At 50.3% G+C, this 15,724-nt stretch overlaps 1 protein-coding gene across 3 annotated transcripts in view; it reads right to left on the reverse strand.

The window, feature by feature from the left end:
* Nucleotides 1–15,724, reverse strand: part of CCDC88C (coiled-coil domain containing 88C) — a 127,702-nt gene that overhangs the window by 17,194 nt on the left and 94,784 nt on the right. For all 3 annotated transcript variants that reach the window (XR_010022946.1, XM_063090665.1, XM_063090664.1), the window contains 8 exons: nucleotides 15,137–15,278; nucleotides 13,957–14,145; nucleotides 12,638–12,799; nucleotides 11,254–11,531; nucleotides 7,881–8,024; nucleotides 5,710–5,896; nucleotides 2,651–2,796; nucleotides 50–139 (listed from right to left, as the gene is read on the reverse strand). Coding sequence is in view for 2 of the 3 variants with exons in the window: in XM_063090665.1 (XP_062946735.1) it covers nucleotides 50–139; nucleotides 2,651–2,796; nucleotides 5,710–5,896; nucleotides 7,881–8,024; nucleotides 11,254–11,531; nucleotides 12,638–12,799; nucleotides 13,957–14,145; nucleotides 15,137–15,278 (1,338 nt within the window). In the remaining variant the exon portion in view is untranslated. The remainder of the gene's footprint in view (nucleotides 1–49; nucleotides 140–2,650; nucleotides 2,797–5,709; nucleotides 5,897–7,880; nucleotides 8,025–11,253; nucleotides 11,532–12,637; nucleotides 12,800–13,956; nucleotides 14,146–15,136; nucleotides 15,279–15,724) is intronic.

Here is a 15,724-nt window from a genome sequence, read left to right on the forward strand (position 1 = left end):
GGAAGCTTTTCTGTCCCATCTTTAAGTCACTGAACTTAAATCGACTCACTTTTTTGGAGCAGGATCATAGAACTTGTACTGATCCATGATTTTCTCTTCCAGTTTTTCCTTATGTCTCCGTAAGGCATTTAATTTGTCTCTGTGAATAGAATGGAAAGAAAACCTACCAGTCAATCCAGTTTTAAATAAATGAGCAAATGTCCTCATCAGTCTAGCCTAGGAGCTGGTGAAGCGGGGGCTGGTATTCTTCTGGGATGTGGGTATGTGGGAGCTCATCACCATCATGTGTGGTCACTGAATATGGAAGGAAAACATGAACAGTAACATCTGCCACATGGCAAGGAAGTCCTGTGAAATTAACGAAAGCACCAGCCACCCAGCTGTAGGCGAGCTCAAAGGAGCAAACCTCTAACCATCTGAAAACTCAAGTTCAACAGCCTCAAGGACTTTCCAGCCAGGTCATTCAGGAGATTGGGTGCTCCTGGGCTCAAGCACAAGAGACCTCCTGAAGATGCATATCAACCATATCTGGGCAAAAAGGTTGAAAAAGTCAGTTTAGCAAAGTTGGACGTCTGACCTGGACCCATTTGGACATTGGGGCTCTGATAACACTTCCACAGGAACAAACTCAAAAGCTTCCGGGGGCCGGACAGAGAAGATGAACAGCAAAGCAGGACTGGAAAGGCCACAGGGAGGGGTGGGGACTGCGGCAAGCTTGAGCTCACGTGCTGCCAGCTCCAGCAGATTGCCGTCACGTGGGAATAAATGCAGGCCTTCCAAGACACCAAAAACCCAGGTGATGAAGCAAAGTCTCCCGATTCCTAAATGCTGGAAACCAGTTCAAGTTTTCAAAAACAGAGCAAGGGACCAAAGGAACACTGCATGAAGCCTGGGCAGCCATAGGGCACCTCCGCTTACTGGGGAACATCCGGCCCTCCTAACGAAGGGCATGGGCGGCGCTGGTTGTATAGTGGTGAGCACAGCTGCCTTCCTAACGAAGGGCATGCCTTTGTTTAATCTTGGGGTGTCACGGGGCTATGTGCTCAGACCCCCAGTTTCATTGAAAATGAGACCTCAGACAAGAGGTAACCACTCAGGCTCCTTCATTCTCAAAGCTGCCACACTCCTGCCCAAACCAAGGGCTTCCCCAAGAGTTCATTGAGAGGTGAGCGCCTTGTGAAAAGCGCTTCTCGAACCACCGGACCCCTGACCAGCAGCCACGCTCTGCCCCAGCCCCCGTGGCTCGCCGTCTGTGTTCTGTTATTCTATCCTCACGGCTGTGCTGCTTAGCCTCCCGCTTTGAGTGTTCTCATGGCTGTGTGTCGCCCCACAGACGCCTGGAGCAGACTCCAGGAGGCCTGCCTACCTGGCCTGGCACAGACACTCTCTAATGCAAAAACGTCATCAAATAATCCCCCTCGCACCAGACTCCTCCTCCTAGTCCACACCTGCCCAGCCTGGGCTAGTGATTTCTGTCACACGGATGACAGAGGGCCAGGTTCAGGCACCTGTCATTTTTACCCCATAATTACAGTGTGGTTTGACATATACACCTCTCCACAGTTGGAGATGAACCGCTTCCAGGTGGGCAGATGAAGCCCGAGTGTCATTGCCTAAGAAGGAGCTGGGACAGGACAACAATGTTCCCTGTGACCACCTCCCTCCACCAACGCGTCTCCTCTTGCCCTCACCAAACTCATGCCAGGACACCGGGCCTGCCCAGGACGTCAGGGGAAGCCATTTCCCCAGCCACCATAGCACAGAGTGGTGGAAACCACCCTGGATTCTTAAGATACAACTCAGATTACTTGGCTCCTGAGCCACGAGGTTGCCAGCAGCAGGGGTCGTCCTCTCATCCTCCATTTCTGGCAACTGCCTAGGCCCTGCTAGACTAGAATCCCTCAAAACCTCCCCAGTGAACCCAAAGCCATTAGCTGGGCGGGAAAGTCTTCCACAGCCGAGCTCCTTCTCCATCGTCTCTCCTGATGCTCCTGCACGTCCCCGGTACCTAGACCACCAGCCACGGCCCACCTTCCCACACAGCCGGCTCCCTCATCCCATGCAGCAGCAGCAGCAGCCAACACCCACCACTCTTCCTTCCACGCCTCGGGGTAGCCCTTCATGTCCGGCTGGGATTGGACTTCACTCTGTTCACATCTTGTCACCCTACCGGTTCCTGGCCACCAGGGACCTGGTTCTGTGCACCTCGCAGGACCTATGCTGAGTGAGGACAATGGAACCCCCCAAACCCACTTTCCAGTCTAGGGGGGACACAGCACAGGCGACAGAGAGAGACAGACTTACGGCACCCTGCTCAGCCCTCAATTTGAATTCTCTCCCTGAGATTACCTCTTTTCAGTACCATCGGATGTTTTAAAGTGCACTTAACTCTAAAACACAGTAAGAAACCTTTGAAAAAGGAAAGAATTAAAAAAAAAAAAAAAAAGCCAACTACCACCTCCAGCAGTCTAGAACATGCCAGAAAGACCAAGAGCAGTCCACCTTGGTGAGAATGCCCCTCAGGACCCCGTGGGCTGCTCTTTGCCCAGGGTATCACAGGACTTGTCATGGCAGGGGAAGCCAGGACCTCCAGAGACTGACGCTCACTGCTGTGACCAGCTGGGGAGACACAGGCCCCACCCCCGCTCACATGTACTGCTTCTGCTCCTCGTGGTACTGCTCCTTGTTCTCCATGTTCTGTTCCAGAAGCAACTGGTTCTGCTGGCTCAACAGCTGGATCTGGCTCAACAGGTGATGATTTTCTTCCTCCAAGTTCCCCTTGAGACGGGAGAGCAGCTAAAACACAGACCAACAGAGTCTCAAACACCATGTGGCCGCATGACTCCACCTTTCAGAATCCAGCTTCCAAAGGAGGCAGTGGCCAAGTGCACAAAGATGTTCACCTCAGTATCATCTACACTGGTGAAAACTCGGGAAGGACCAAACAGCCACGACCCGAGCGTGGCTGTGTTCGCTCTGCAACTGCACAGTCCAAGCCGATAGCCACTGGCCACGTGGCTACCGAGAACTTAAAACGCAGCTAGTGTGAACAGACGTGTGCTGCAAGCACGAGATGCACGACAGATTTAAGGCTCAATATGAAAAAGAATATGAAATATCTCATTAATTGCTTTTCTTTTATTGACTACATGTTGAAATGATATTTTGGATATATTCATTAAATAAAATATTAAAATCAATTTCATTTTTTTAGGAAAACTTTTTAAGTGTGGCTACTGGAAATTTTTAAATTGTGTCTGTGGCTTGCTTTATCTTTCAGTTGGGTGCTTTGCTCTAGAAGAGAGGCAGCACACTTTTTCTGTTAAGAGCCAGATAGTAAATATTTCAGGCTTTCCAAGCCATACAGTCTCTGTTGTGGCTACTCTGCCCTCGTAGTACAGAAGCAGCCATAGACAGCAGATAGATGGGTGGGCATGGCCGTGTTCCAAGAAGCCTTGACTTTACAGACACTGACATTTAAATTTCATATTATTTCCATCTGCCATAAAATATTATTGTTCATTTTATTTCCCCCCCAACCATTAAAAAATGTAAAAACCATTCTTAGCTGGTGGGCCATATGGGCAAGATGTGACCTGTGGGCTGAAGTTTGACAACTTCTGTTCTAGAATATTATTGTAGTGTGGTAGGAAAATCACAGCCTTCGGAAGCAGAGAGACTGGGTTCCAGTCCACTACTTACAAGGGACAAGGATGGGCTAACAGGGTCACTGTGAGGATTAAACAAGGTAACACAGATAAGCACACAGCAAAACACCCAGCACACCACTACTGGGAAACCGTGATGTTTCCTCTTCACCCCATAAGAGAAAAAATTCTACCCATCTTGAATGTAATTATATACAATTTATGCATATACAAGAAAAAGAACTGGAACTTTAAGACATGAGACTGTGACATTTTTTTCACTGAAAATATTTCTACGATTGTCACTGCTATGTTGTTTGGGCAATAAATAAATTAAATATCATAATAAAAACCTTACTTTCCACAGTGCAGAGAACTGCATGAGACTTGGGAATAAAACATGTGGCCAGTCAGCTGCGTGCAGGACAAAAAACTGTCCCCGGAAACCCTGCTGTGGCCCAATGGAGCAACCCGGCCATGGCTCCAGGTCCCAGAAAACCAGGCACCCAGGCACCCTTCCCTTTGGCCTAAGCCAGAGATCTCAAGGGCCACATGCAGCTGTCCTAACACTGACAGGACAGCTGCTCTCCCTTCTCAGAGGTAAGGTAAAATGAGGCTAGCCATGCGGAGGGTGCCTGATCCAATCTGACTGCTGTCCTTTTAAGAAGAGAAAATTTAGATGCATCGAGAGACACCAGAGATGGACCTATACAGAAAAAGGACACAGGGAGAAAGCGGCTCTCTACAAGCCAGGGAGAGAGGCCTCAGGAGAAGCCCACTCTGCTGGTTCACTGATCTGGGATTTCCAGCCTCCAGAACTGTGAGAAATACATGCCTGTTGTTTAAGCACCCAGTCTGGGGTGTTTTGTTATGGCAGCCTGAGCGGGCCAACGCAGCTTCCACCTGAGGCCTGTCTGGGGGGACTGGCTCATGCTGGACCTAGAGTTTCACAGACACCTCCCAACCCACCACCCCAGTCACGGCCCCCTCACCCAGTCCCTCTTTGTGACCTGTGTTCCAACCTGGCTAAATCATCAGTGTTCTCCAGAAAGTCCCCCTCCTGCCTGTTTCTGCTCAGATCAGTACTTTCTGTGAAATACCTCCCCCCATGTGTCCAGATCTCCTTGCCTGTCCTTCAACTTCAGCACAAATGCCACCTTTTCCACAAGCCTATCTTGGAGCCCCCAGCCTCAAGTCTCCTAGAAGATCCTAAGGCACCTTCCTCTGACAGATCAACCCCTGGTGGGCAAGGATTCCCCAACCATTGCTGGGCCTTTGTCCCAGCCCTGCCCCCAACCCCAGCAGGGCCTCCAGGGCACTGGACCCAAGTCTCTCCTCCGTGGGCACCACCAGATTTGAATGGGTGGCTACAGACGAGGCATCTCAGCACTCTGGGCCTCAGTTCCCTCATTTGTGATATCTCACAGGGCTACTGTGGGGTCTTTGGGAAAGGCCTCTGACATTGTTTGTCCACAAACAAAAGGCAAGAACAAACCTTGTCCTGAGGACACTTGCTGTCCCTGGGGCTGTCTTGGGTGGGACCTAGTTGCTCTTCCCTGCCAGACCCACGTTGCCTGTCTTATATGCACTGGGGTGTGTTTAAGATTTCATGTCAAGAGAGGGCTTTGCTGCTTAAGACCATCGCCAGTGTACTAGAAGGGACAGCTCTGCCCTTCTGGAAGCTGGGACTCCAGAATAAGTTTAGTCCTGACTGTCTGATCCTGAGCCAGTCAGCCAAACCCTAAAATGGGGCAAATTCATGCCATTTCTCTAGAACACAGTGGCTACTGAAATGCAGAGATGCAGAAAGGGCCGACACCGCTGAGAGGCCTAATGTAAAGCATAATCCACTATTTCCACTGCACTCACCTGACCCTGCCCAGAGCCAAGGTCAGGCAAGAGGAGGTTTCTAACATGTTTCTACCAAATGCATCCTCCCTGTTTTGAATACCTCTGTGTCATCTCCACACACAGTCTTTGCACACAGACTCCAACAAGGACCCATCATGACCTCACTGAGCCTCAGGCTGTCATGCTGGGGACCCCCAGCCCCAGGCCTCACCTCACAGTGGTTGTCCAGCTTGGTCAGCGAGATGTCCATGCTCTGGTGCTGCTGCTTCAGCTCGTCGAACCGGGCCTGCCAGCGGTTCAGCTCCAGCTGCGAGTTGTTCAACGAGGTTTTCAGTTCCTTGGTGTGGGCGTGCAGCTCCTCGTATTCCCCCTTCAGCTGGTGGTGCAGGAAACTGACCCTGGGTGTAGAGAGCCGCAGTGCAAAGGGGATGAAGAGGACTCCAAAGAGATGACGGCCCGGAGGCCTGGGCTCTGTCCCAGCTCTCACAGCAGCAGGCTGTGCAACCTTAGACAAAACCATAACCTCTCTGGGCCTGTTTTTTTTTGTTCACATGTAAAATGAGGAGACTGAATAAAATTGCTAGCTTTTAAACTGTTCTTTGGGGTTCTACGAGGGTACTCCTGGTGCCACCAAACTGGGCCTGGAGGGAAACACACAGGCAGGCTCAGACACCCACTGCGACAGAGCACCACTGCTACTATCTCTCCTACGTCATGCCTTTGGCATCTCTATGTACTTGGAAAGAAGGGTTTTGCTGCTAAAAATTTTTTAAAAACACTGAACCAGAATATTTTCGCCCTTAAATTCTATGTCTCTGCCTAGCTCTTCTTCTCAATGCCAAGCTCTTTTCTAATTTCAATTCCTAAGATAAATAAAATATGAGATGGCAGGGTATTATGTAAATCGACTAAAATTATCATCATCATAATAACTATTACCCAACTGGGGTCTGTCAGGAGATGATTAATATCAGAAAGCTCCAATTACCATGGGTTCGTGGACTTAATTTGGACAGATGTGTTTTTGTTTGGCCTGCATTATTTTATTTTTTCAAAACAAACTAGTGTTCAATATTTAAAAATCTGAAAGTTGCACATCAACAACCAGATGTCCAATTTCTCTTAAAAAACATAAAACAAGAGGATGATGTGGCGTCCCAGGGCCTGCCCCCGAGCTGACTACCTTTGCTGACCCTGATTTGTGGCTGCCCCTTTAGACGGTGCGTGCGCTCCAATTTACTGTGTGGTTCACGGCTGGCAGCCCTGTCCCACGTGCTTCATCTGCCCGATCACCCTGGACACACTGACACAAGGGTGCAGTAGGGAGCAGAGCCTCACAGGGTCGAGTCTTTGGAATGAGACAAGATCTGGATTCAATCCTGACTCTGCTGTTAACTAGAAGCATTGACCTTGAACAAGTTAATCTCTCTGAGCCTGTTTCCTCATCTATTAAAAAAAAAAAAAAAAGATACAGTATAGTCAATTCTCATTACATGTGGCAATTATGTTCTAGAAAGCACCCACAAGCTCTGAAGTAGCAAATACTCAAACACTGCTCCTAGGGAAAACACGGGGTCAGGCTCCCGGGAGCCTTTGGTCACAACATTTTTGCCAACTGATCAATATGTACCTTATTTTATGTGGTTTCTATTTAAAGACACCTTATGTGACATGCTCACAGCCAAAAGCGCTATAACTCAGGCCCACACGAAGCTTCTCTAACACACGTGCTTTCTCTGTAAGGCACATCGCGGCCCTCTTGCACTTGGGAACACCAGACAGCACTTCAGCACTATGCTCCAAGGCCACTGTAAACAGTGAGATCACCACGCAAAAGCACAAAATACAAAACCATGGCACGAAACAGATTTTGAGAAGGACATCTGTTTGCAGTGGGAGAGCTTAAACAGGAAGGCAGAGCGCCAACCTGCTCACGCTCAGCAGGAACGCGCACACCTCGTGACCCAAATAGTTCACCGCTCTGCACATGCCCACAGAAGCCCCTCGAGCACGGCCTTTGGTGTTACAAATAAATCTTAGCAACAGACCAATTCACAAATTGGAATCTGTGAATAACGAGGATCAACCATGCCTCCTTTACGAGTGTGCCATGGGCTCACCTTGGATGATGGACACACCTCTGCATGACACAGTCCTCATCACTGGGTGGGAGGGGAAAAGTGCCAGAAAGCCAGTGATCGCAGGAGCCACCCTTGTCTTATGACCTACCCAGCTGTTAGGATAGGGTTTGTAAAAATACAGGATTACTAGGGGCTCGCTTAACCTCCTCGTGGTTGCTCATTGAGAATGGTCTGAACAAATCCTGAGCATCACATGCTGCACGCGGGGCTGGGCACGGTCACCCGGTGGCACTGGGTTTACCTGTCCAGTTCTCCCCGCAGCCTCTGGTTCTCGGCCGCGGCGACGGCGCTGGTCCTCTGCTCTTGCTGCAGGGCCTCCCGCTCTGTGCTCAAGACCTTCTCCAGCTCCTCCAGCTCTGCCTTGTGCTTCAGCATGTCACCATGCCTGGAGGAGGCAAACACACCTGCTGGGAGTTTGGCCTGGGCCTTCGTTTACCACTGGTAGCTCACACCCCAGAAGACTGTGAAGGCCCTATGAGGAAATGGGATTCCTCCAGAGACTTCTCTCTGCAGAGGGAAGGGGGACAGGACAGGGAGCAGGCAGGGAGGGGGGCTGCAGGGAGCCCAGAATCCTCTTCCTCCAAGCCGGTGTGTCTCAGGGTCCCTTCGATTCCCTGTTGGAGCACTTTCCACCTTTAGCCACTTGGAAACACCACAACTACATTTCCTCAACTCCACGCCCTTTTCTTTTAGGGAATTATAGATAAGCCTCAAAAAAAAAAAAAAAAAAAAAAGACCCCCCCCCCCCCCCAAAAAAAACTCCCCAAACTAAGCACAGATAGACATAAAAGAAACCACAAAATAAGCAGCCAAAGTCCACTGCCTGAAACAGCCAATCCCACTTCACCCAGGCCTGGGGAAGCCCCCACCCCTCCCTTTGGGAGCCTGTGAATACCTGTTCTTAGTCTGGCCTTCCTGGGGGGACAAAGGCTTGCCCAAGAGCTGCCTGGGCCCGCTGTCCCTCTCTCACGCACACGTGCACACACGCACACACTATTTCTCAGCGCCCCCCAACCTCAGCCCTTACTCCCTCTCCCACCTTTCCCTCCCCTTGGGGCTTTAGTTTTCCTCTCTGGACTCAATCTTTGTAGGCTGCACAGCTGTCTCTGGGGGGCAGCAGAGCACAAGGATGGAGTCCCTGACTACCCTGCTGGAAGCTTCTGTGTTCACAGATGACCCAGGATCTCCTCCAAGTCCAAGGGTGCACAGCAGACTGGAAGCGGGCAGGGGCCTGAGGCACAACCTTTCCATCTCCCCAATCCAGGCAAACCCTTCTCCACAGGCCGCCTTCCTCGCTGAATGTTTCACACTCAGAGGTACTCTGACAGAGACCACCCAGTGTCCCAGCCTCTGTCTTCAGACCCCCACCCTGCCCCAGCCCCACATCTGCTGTGCTTGTACCACCTGCCTGGATCCCAGACTTGTGGGAAATCAAACTTGGAAACCTGCTCAGGCAGCTGCTCAAAGACAAATGTTGCTGTGGCCTTTAGCCGCAGGGCAGAGGCTGTGCCAGCATGACAAAGCACGAGGCTGAGACTGGAGACTCTGCCTGGCTTTCAGAGCAGTGACCTTTCTCATCCAGGCTCATAATTCTGGAAAAAAATCACCCACGTTTGACAAATAAGGGCCATAGCTGACCATGAAGGTTCCCAAATGCCTGCTCCTTCCTATGACATCGTGGGAAAGCACGCTGACCACGCATATCTCTAACCAGTAGCAACTGCCCGACTGTGGGGCACACTTTATGAGCTTTACTCACCAGTGAACCCCCATACCCGGCCCGATCCATGGTGAGTATCTGTTACAGGAATGAGTGAGTGAGCCTGACCTATTTAAGTGTCAATGAGAGAAACACAGAAGCATCATCCCTGTGTTCCAGGTCCCTACACTCCTAAATCCATAGCCCTGCTGCGGACAGACCAATGGGACTTCTGGTCACCGGTCCAGCCAGCAAAAGACACTGAGTAACCACCGTATGCTGGACTGAGCAAGGACCTACGGGGAAAACAACAATGAACTCTCCCTTCAGAGTCAAATTCCACCTGCGAAAATCTTCCTTCCTGACTGGACATGAGGCCCACGGTAAGGCATTATAATAATATATAATGGGACTCTGGGAATTAGATGCTCACGTAAGGGCCTGGTGAGTGTGGGCACCAATGCTAGTACCAGTCTGTGCAAATACCTTTTACTCCACCTCATTAGTTTGTCAATTGGGTGTGTCCCTACTATGCCCAGACACAGCACCATGTATACAGTAGATGTTCAATAAATGTTGCATGAGTACAGGATGGGTGGAGGAGGAGGGAGAGATGAGACTGCCAGGAGACAGATGTCACTTTTGGCTGGAAGAAACAGACTCTCACAGGAGCAGACACTTCAGCAGACCCTGAAGGAAGGAGGTCTGGATGGATAAAGGGGGAAGGGACTCCAGACAGGCAAAAAGGAAGCATATGGTAAGTGAATAAATGAATGTCATCACAACCACGTACCCACAAGCACCAAAAGTGCCCACATACGGCTTTTTTGGAGATTCATGGGTACCTGTGATAGAAATACTCTGAACATCAGCCACTCCCACCTTAAAGAACCAATGTTTGCTGAGCCATCCTGAGGCTGATTCAAAGGAAATACAGTCAGCAAGGAACATCTCACAGGTATAGGAAGTAGATAATTGCTCCCTCCTGCTCTGCTCTGAGGATTTGAGAGCATCTCTTCAGAAGTGCTTCTCTTAGGCATTAGATTCAGGTGCACAGCACATCTCCTCCCGGACTCTGGACAGAGGCATCCTATCCCAGCCCTCACTGGAGCCTGCCACACCTGCCTGTGTACCTGGTACCATCAGTGATTTGCAGGGGCAGGAGCTCAGCCGATGTTGGCTGACAATGAATACAAAAGCCAAGATCCTGAACTGTCAAGAGTGCACAGTTAAGACTGGTGCATCTCAACGCATGCAAATTTTATCTTAAAAACAAAACAAAACAAAACAGGAGTGAGGGGGTGGAGAGTGGGAGGAATAGATGAAATGAGAACGGCAGCCTGCAGGTAACTGTTGAAGCCGGCTGCTGGGGGGTTCACTGTGCTATTCTGCTTTTGAATATACTTGCTATATATTCAAAAGTTTACATAATTAAAGGTTAAAAATCTAAAAAAGCAAGCAAGCCAGACCCTGATATGAAAGAGAAGGCCTGGGAAGCCAGAGCTAGGCACACGCCTGTAAACTGGCAGCTGTACAGAACTCCCTCCTTATTCCCAGCTTGGAGAGGGAAGGAAGAGGAGGAGAGAACCCTGGGTGCACAGGGCCTCCAATGCCAACGCTGGGCTTCTCAGAGCTCGGGGAGCCGCGCCACCCCCTTTTCCAGCTGCACCAAATTCCAAATCGCTGGAGGTGACGTTTTATTTCCTTCCTTTTAGGAAAGCCCAGGTGCCCCAACAATGGAAAGCAACAAGCCAAGAGGAAACATGGGGAGGGACGGGGACGGAATGCTGGTCGCGGGAAGCCTGGGTCCTTCAGAGCACCTGACGGACTTGCAGGACCCCGCGCCCAGCCCAGGCCCCTCTGCAGGCCTCAGGTCTCCCCCAGGCACCGCTCCTCACCTCTCCCCAGCCCTTACCTCTCCTCCAGCTCCTTGTGCTCCAGCTCCAGGTTCCGATGCAGCGTCTTCAGGCAGCTGTGCTGGTGGATGAGGGCCTCGTACTCAGCCGACTGCCGCTCATGGAGCGCGCCCAGGTGCTCATGGTCCTGGAGCAGGGCCTCGTAGGCCGCCGCCAGCTGCTCCTGCTGCTTCTGCAGGCTCTCGGTCTCGTTCTCCTTGGCCGCGTGCTGGTTCTGCAGCAGCGTGTACTGCGCGGTGAGCGCGGCGCTCTGCGAGCTCAGAGTGGAGTTCTCCACCTGCGGGAGGGAGAGGGCAGCGGCCGCCTCAGCAGTGCAGGGCCACGGATGGCAGCGGGCTCAGGAGGCAGGTCGAGTGCTTGAGGCAGACGCCAAAAGAACGGGGACCCTCGGGGCAGGCAAGACCCAGGAGGGGTGAGGACAGCTCTACCAGAACTGCTCTGGGAGCGGGATAAACAGCATAAAGGGACTAGCGGATGGTGCTTTAATCCTGAGCCAGTGTCCACAAACGTGACCTTTTGGGGGATTATGTCCTTTCTCTGGATAACCTCCTTCGGTGTCCTCTTTGACTATTTTTAAAAGCCTCTGTTCTAGAACAAGTAGGCAGAAAACGTGAGGATACAGAATACCTGAACAGCACTATCAATCATCTTAATGTGATTGGCATTTATAGAACACTCCACCCAACAACATCCAAAATTATCAGAAAATTGAAGAGGGAGCCATACTTCCCAAATCATTCTCTGCAGCCAGAATTATCCTGATGTTAAAACCAGACAAAGAATTCACGAGAAAAAACAAAGTGAACCAATATCCCATTTTCTTATTTTAATAGAACAAATCCCGGCCTCTGCTCCTGTTTATTGTCCCTATCCCAGAAGTTACATATTTTCAAAGTATACTCAGAAACTGCACTAGTAAATGATCATTCCTTTTCCCACAATCTGCTAACTATAAATAAAAACCAGCATCCTAAGTGGCACAGAACACTAGCTGCCCCCAACAGCCTGGGAGCCACTTCGTACTCTATTCTCTTGTGAAACTAAAAATTCACACTAGCTTAAAAAAGGCTCTGCCAGGTTCTACAGTAAAGACTTCTGTTTAACTCTGTTTAACCAAACTTATTTCATCCCCGAATCTCTTTTCCAAGCCATTCGTAATAAAGTCTCAAGAACCAGACTTTGGGAAATGTGGATAAGAATGCAAGTGAAAAAGCAGAGAACTGAAGTTTTCAGTGCATGCATGCAGCCATATGCTCCATCCCTGAAAGTGGATTATCAACCGTCACCAACTTCAGAGATGGCTGTTTGTGATGAGCCAGTTAACAATAACAACAACAAAACCCCCGAACACCCCACGATAAACATCCCTGCAGGGCGTGTGACCTGCAGCTTGGCCGTCTGCGTCTGCAGCGTGGTGTTGTGCTCCTGCAGGAAGGCGCTCTGTTTCTGCAGCGTTAGGATCTGACTGCTGAAGGCCACGTTCTGGGTCTCCAAGTGCTGCAGCTGTTCCTTGAGCAGCTGCTTCTCCGCCTGCAGAGCTGCATTCTAGAAGAGCGGGGAGCAGGGGCCAATCAGACACTGGCTGAGTAGGCGCTAACCGGCCCCAGGTGCCCGGGCTATAAGGCACCCTCTAGTCGATGCTTTGCGGGCCAAAGGCAGGGTCCATCAGCTGAGGGAAGTAACGTTGTCCCTCTTTGAAAAGGACAATCAACAGAATTGAAAAACAAAAATGAAGAGCGAAACCCACACGGGAGATACTGCCTCAGACCTGAGCTAAAGCCAGGTCCTCCTTTTTCTCTTCAATGCTGTTTTATTTGTTTTCTGTTGAACAGCCTGAGAGCACATTTCTGTGAGCTAGATCCATCTCCCCTTGACTAAAACCCCAAGTCTCTCAGAGAGCAGGGAGTCAGAGCCTTAGGCTACAGACTCACGCCACCCTATTCAGCAGAGGCAGCAGGTAGAGTAAGTACAGGAGACTAATAAAGACCTCATAAAGCATGCCACCAACCGGGCAAGGGGCCAGGACACATGAGCCCCAGTCCTGTGCTATCCTTTATCAGCACAGGACTTTGGGTCAAGTCTCTTAATTCTGTCTCAGCTTTTTTGTCAGTCAAATGATGAAAATTATCACTATGGACTTCATCAAATCGTTGAGAAACAAATAAAATGAGAAGCAGAGACATACATTAGTAAACATTTTCTGTAAAGGGCCAGATAGCAAATACTCTGGTGTTTGCCAACCATATGGTCTCTATTTCAACTACTGAATGCTGCCATTGTAGTAAGAAAGCAACCCCGGACAACAGATAAAACACAGGGTGCGGTTGCGTTCCAATAAAACTTTATTTACGAAATCAGGTGGGGGCTGTAGTTTGCCAGTCCCTGGTATGGAGCACTGTAAGACACACTACACGAATAGACTGCTGGTTTATAAATTATAGGCTGAGTCCCAGTGCAGGCAGACAGTGACTCGCCATGGGTGACGGATAATGCTGATTGTGTCAGAAATACCAAAGGGACCTCAAATGAAAAGGAGCCCATGGGACCTGCCAGGACAACTCAAGAAGGGTCCAACTAGATCTAGATAAATCTCAACAGACTGGCCTCCTGGGTTGTTTACAGTAATGACACGTCATCAATGGGATTGCTAAGAGGATGTTCTCTCTCTCTCTGAGCACCTACAGCCAGGGCAGTCCACTCACATTCCGTTCCAGCTCGATGGCCCGGTCCTTGACGCGAAGCAGCTCCATCGTGGCTTCCTTGTGGCTGGGTCCCCAGGTGTCCTTCCCCTGGTGACTGGTGACCAACTTGCCCACAGGGAGTTTGAAAGAGTTCTGCACGTGCTTTCCCTCTCCCTGGTTCTGCCTGAGGGTCTCACACTCCTCCTTCAGCTGCAGGGCACAGAAGCCAGAAAGCAGGCTTTAGGCAGGAAGAAGCCTGGCTTGGAGCCTGCATTGGCCGCTGTAAGGTGACCCCACACCATAAACCTCAGCACACCCACTCACCAGCCCCAGCTCATGAAAAGCCAGAAACCTTCTTTTTGCTTTTGGCACATATGCTCTGTCCTGCATTCTCTCTATTTCCAGAGATGACAGGAAGAGCAGGAGTCCAGACCCTTTCCTGCCTCAGTCCCTACTGTAGCCACAAGACTATGGCGAGTCTTCTTGCTCTCCTGAGCTTTGGATGTCTGGGACATAAAACAGAGATGAAGCTAAGGAATAGGAATCAGGTGATCATGTATCCTATAAGGTCTCTGTCAGCTCGAGAACTGCTTTCCTCCAGATTCCTATCTAATCCTGCAGCTAAGAAACATACCACATGTACAAAAAGGATGGGAGAACACGTGTGTATGTGGAGAGTATGCATGCACACATCTGGAGAGACTGTGTACAGAGAGCACGTGTATATGGGTATAGTGTGTGCATGTGTGGACAGCATGTGCCTGCAGAGCATTTGCACGCACGTATGGAGAGCATGTGTGTGGAGAACATGTGCATGACTGTGCCCAGGAATAGACACATGCATATCCTTGCAAGGCCCTGCGCAGCCTGTCTGTCCCATCTGAGGGTGCCCATGAGACTCTGCAGGCCTCTGCTCATAGTGTCATGTGAGGTGCTCATGGCACATCCCCAGATCTTTCCTGGCAGCCTCAGTGCTGCTCTGAGCTGCTGCCTCTGATGCTCCCTCTGGTTCTGTCCTGCCCCAATGCCTTGTATGACTCTGACGGAAGGGGAGCTCCCTGGGTAACCCTGTGGAGCATCCACCCCTGCCCCAGGAGACAGGTATCCAGGCCGTCCCTTTGCTATGGGGGGTGGGGTGAAGGGCGAGGCAGAGATCTCACAGCTGGAACCAAAGCTCAGCTGTAGTGGCGTTGGCTCTCACCATCTGGAGCTCATTCTGCAACTGGTGGTTCAGGCTCACTTTCTCTTCCATCTGCGCTTCTAAGAACACAATCTTTTCTTCTTTCATGGCCAGTGTCGTTTTTAACGCGGAATCATTTCTGCCCTCCAAAAGCTTGTATTTTCTGAAAAATACAAAGATACAATAGTGTCATGTATCTGCCTCTCACCTACAAGCTCCCAGTCTGCTACCTGCCAACACATCCCTCCTTCCGTGAAGCTGGTTTCCTTCATCCCCTGCAGCATCTGGCCCAGAACTCAGGAGCCCAAACCCACCCACGGCTCCCTGAGCAGACACACCTGTGTACTTTCAAATGAGACACCACTGCCACCGTTTTACTTCATTGTCTTAGGGAGGTATTATTATGGCCATTTTACAGATGGGGAAACTGAGTCTCAGAAAGGTTAAGCCATTGGCCCAAGGTTGCAGTGCTAGTTAAGTGGTGTGTCTGCAGCCTTTCCACCACACCAAAAAAGTGTACGGGAAGATCCCAAATCAGGCATTCGGATCTTCCTGGTTATAAGTCCAGGAAAAGTCCAAGATACTGGATTTCCTTGAAAAATGAGATCG

This window comes from Cynocephalus volans, chromosome 3, assembly GCF_027409185.1.
Source record: "Cynocephalus volans isolate mCynVol1 chromosome 3, mCynVol1.pri, whole genome shotgun sequence".
Taxonomy (NCBI): Eukaryota; Metazoa; Chordata; class Mammalia; order Dermoptera; family Cynocephalidae; genus Cynocephalus; species Cynocephalus volans.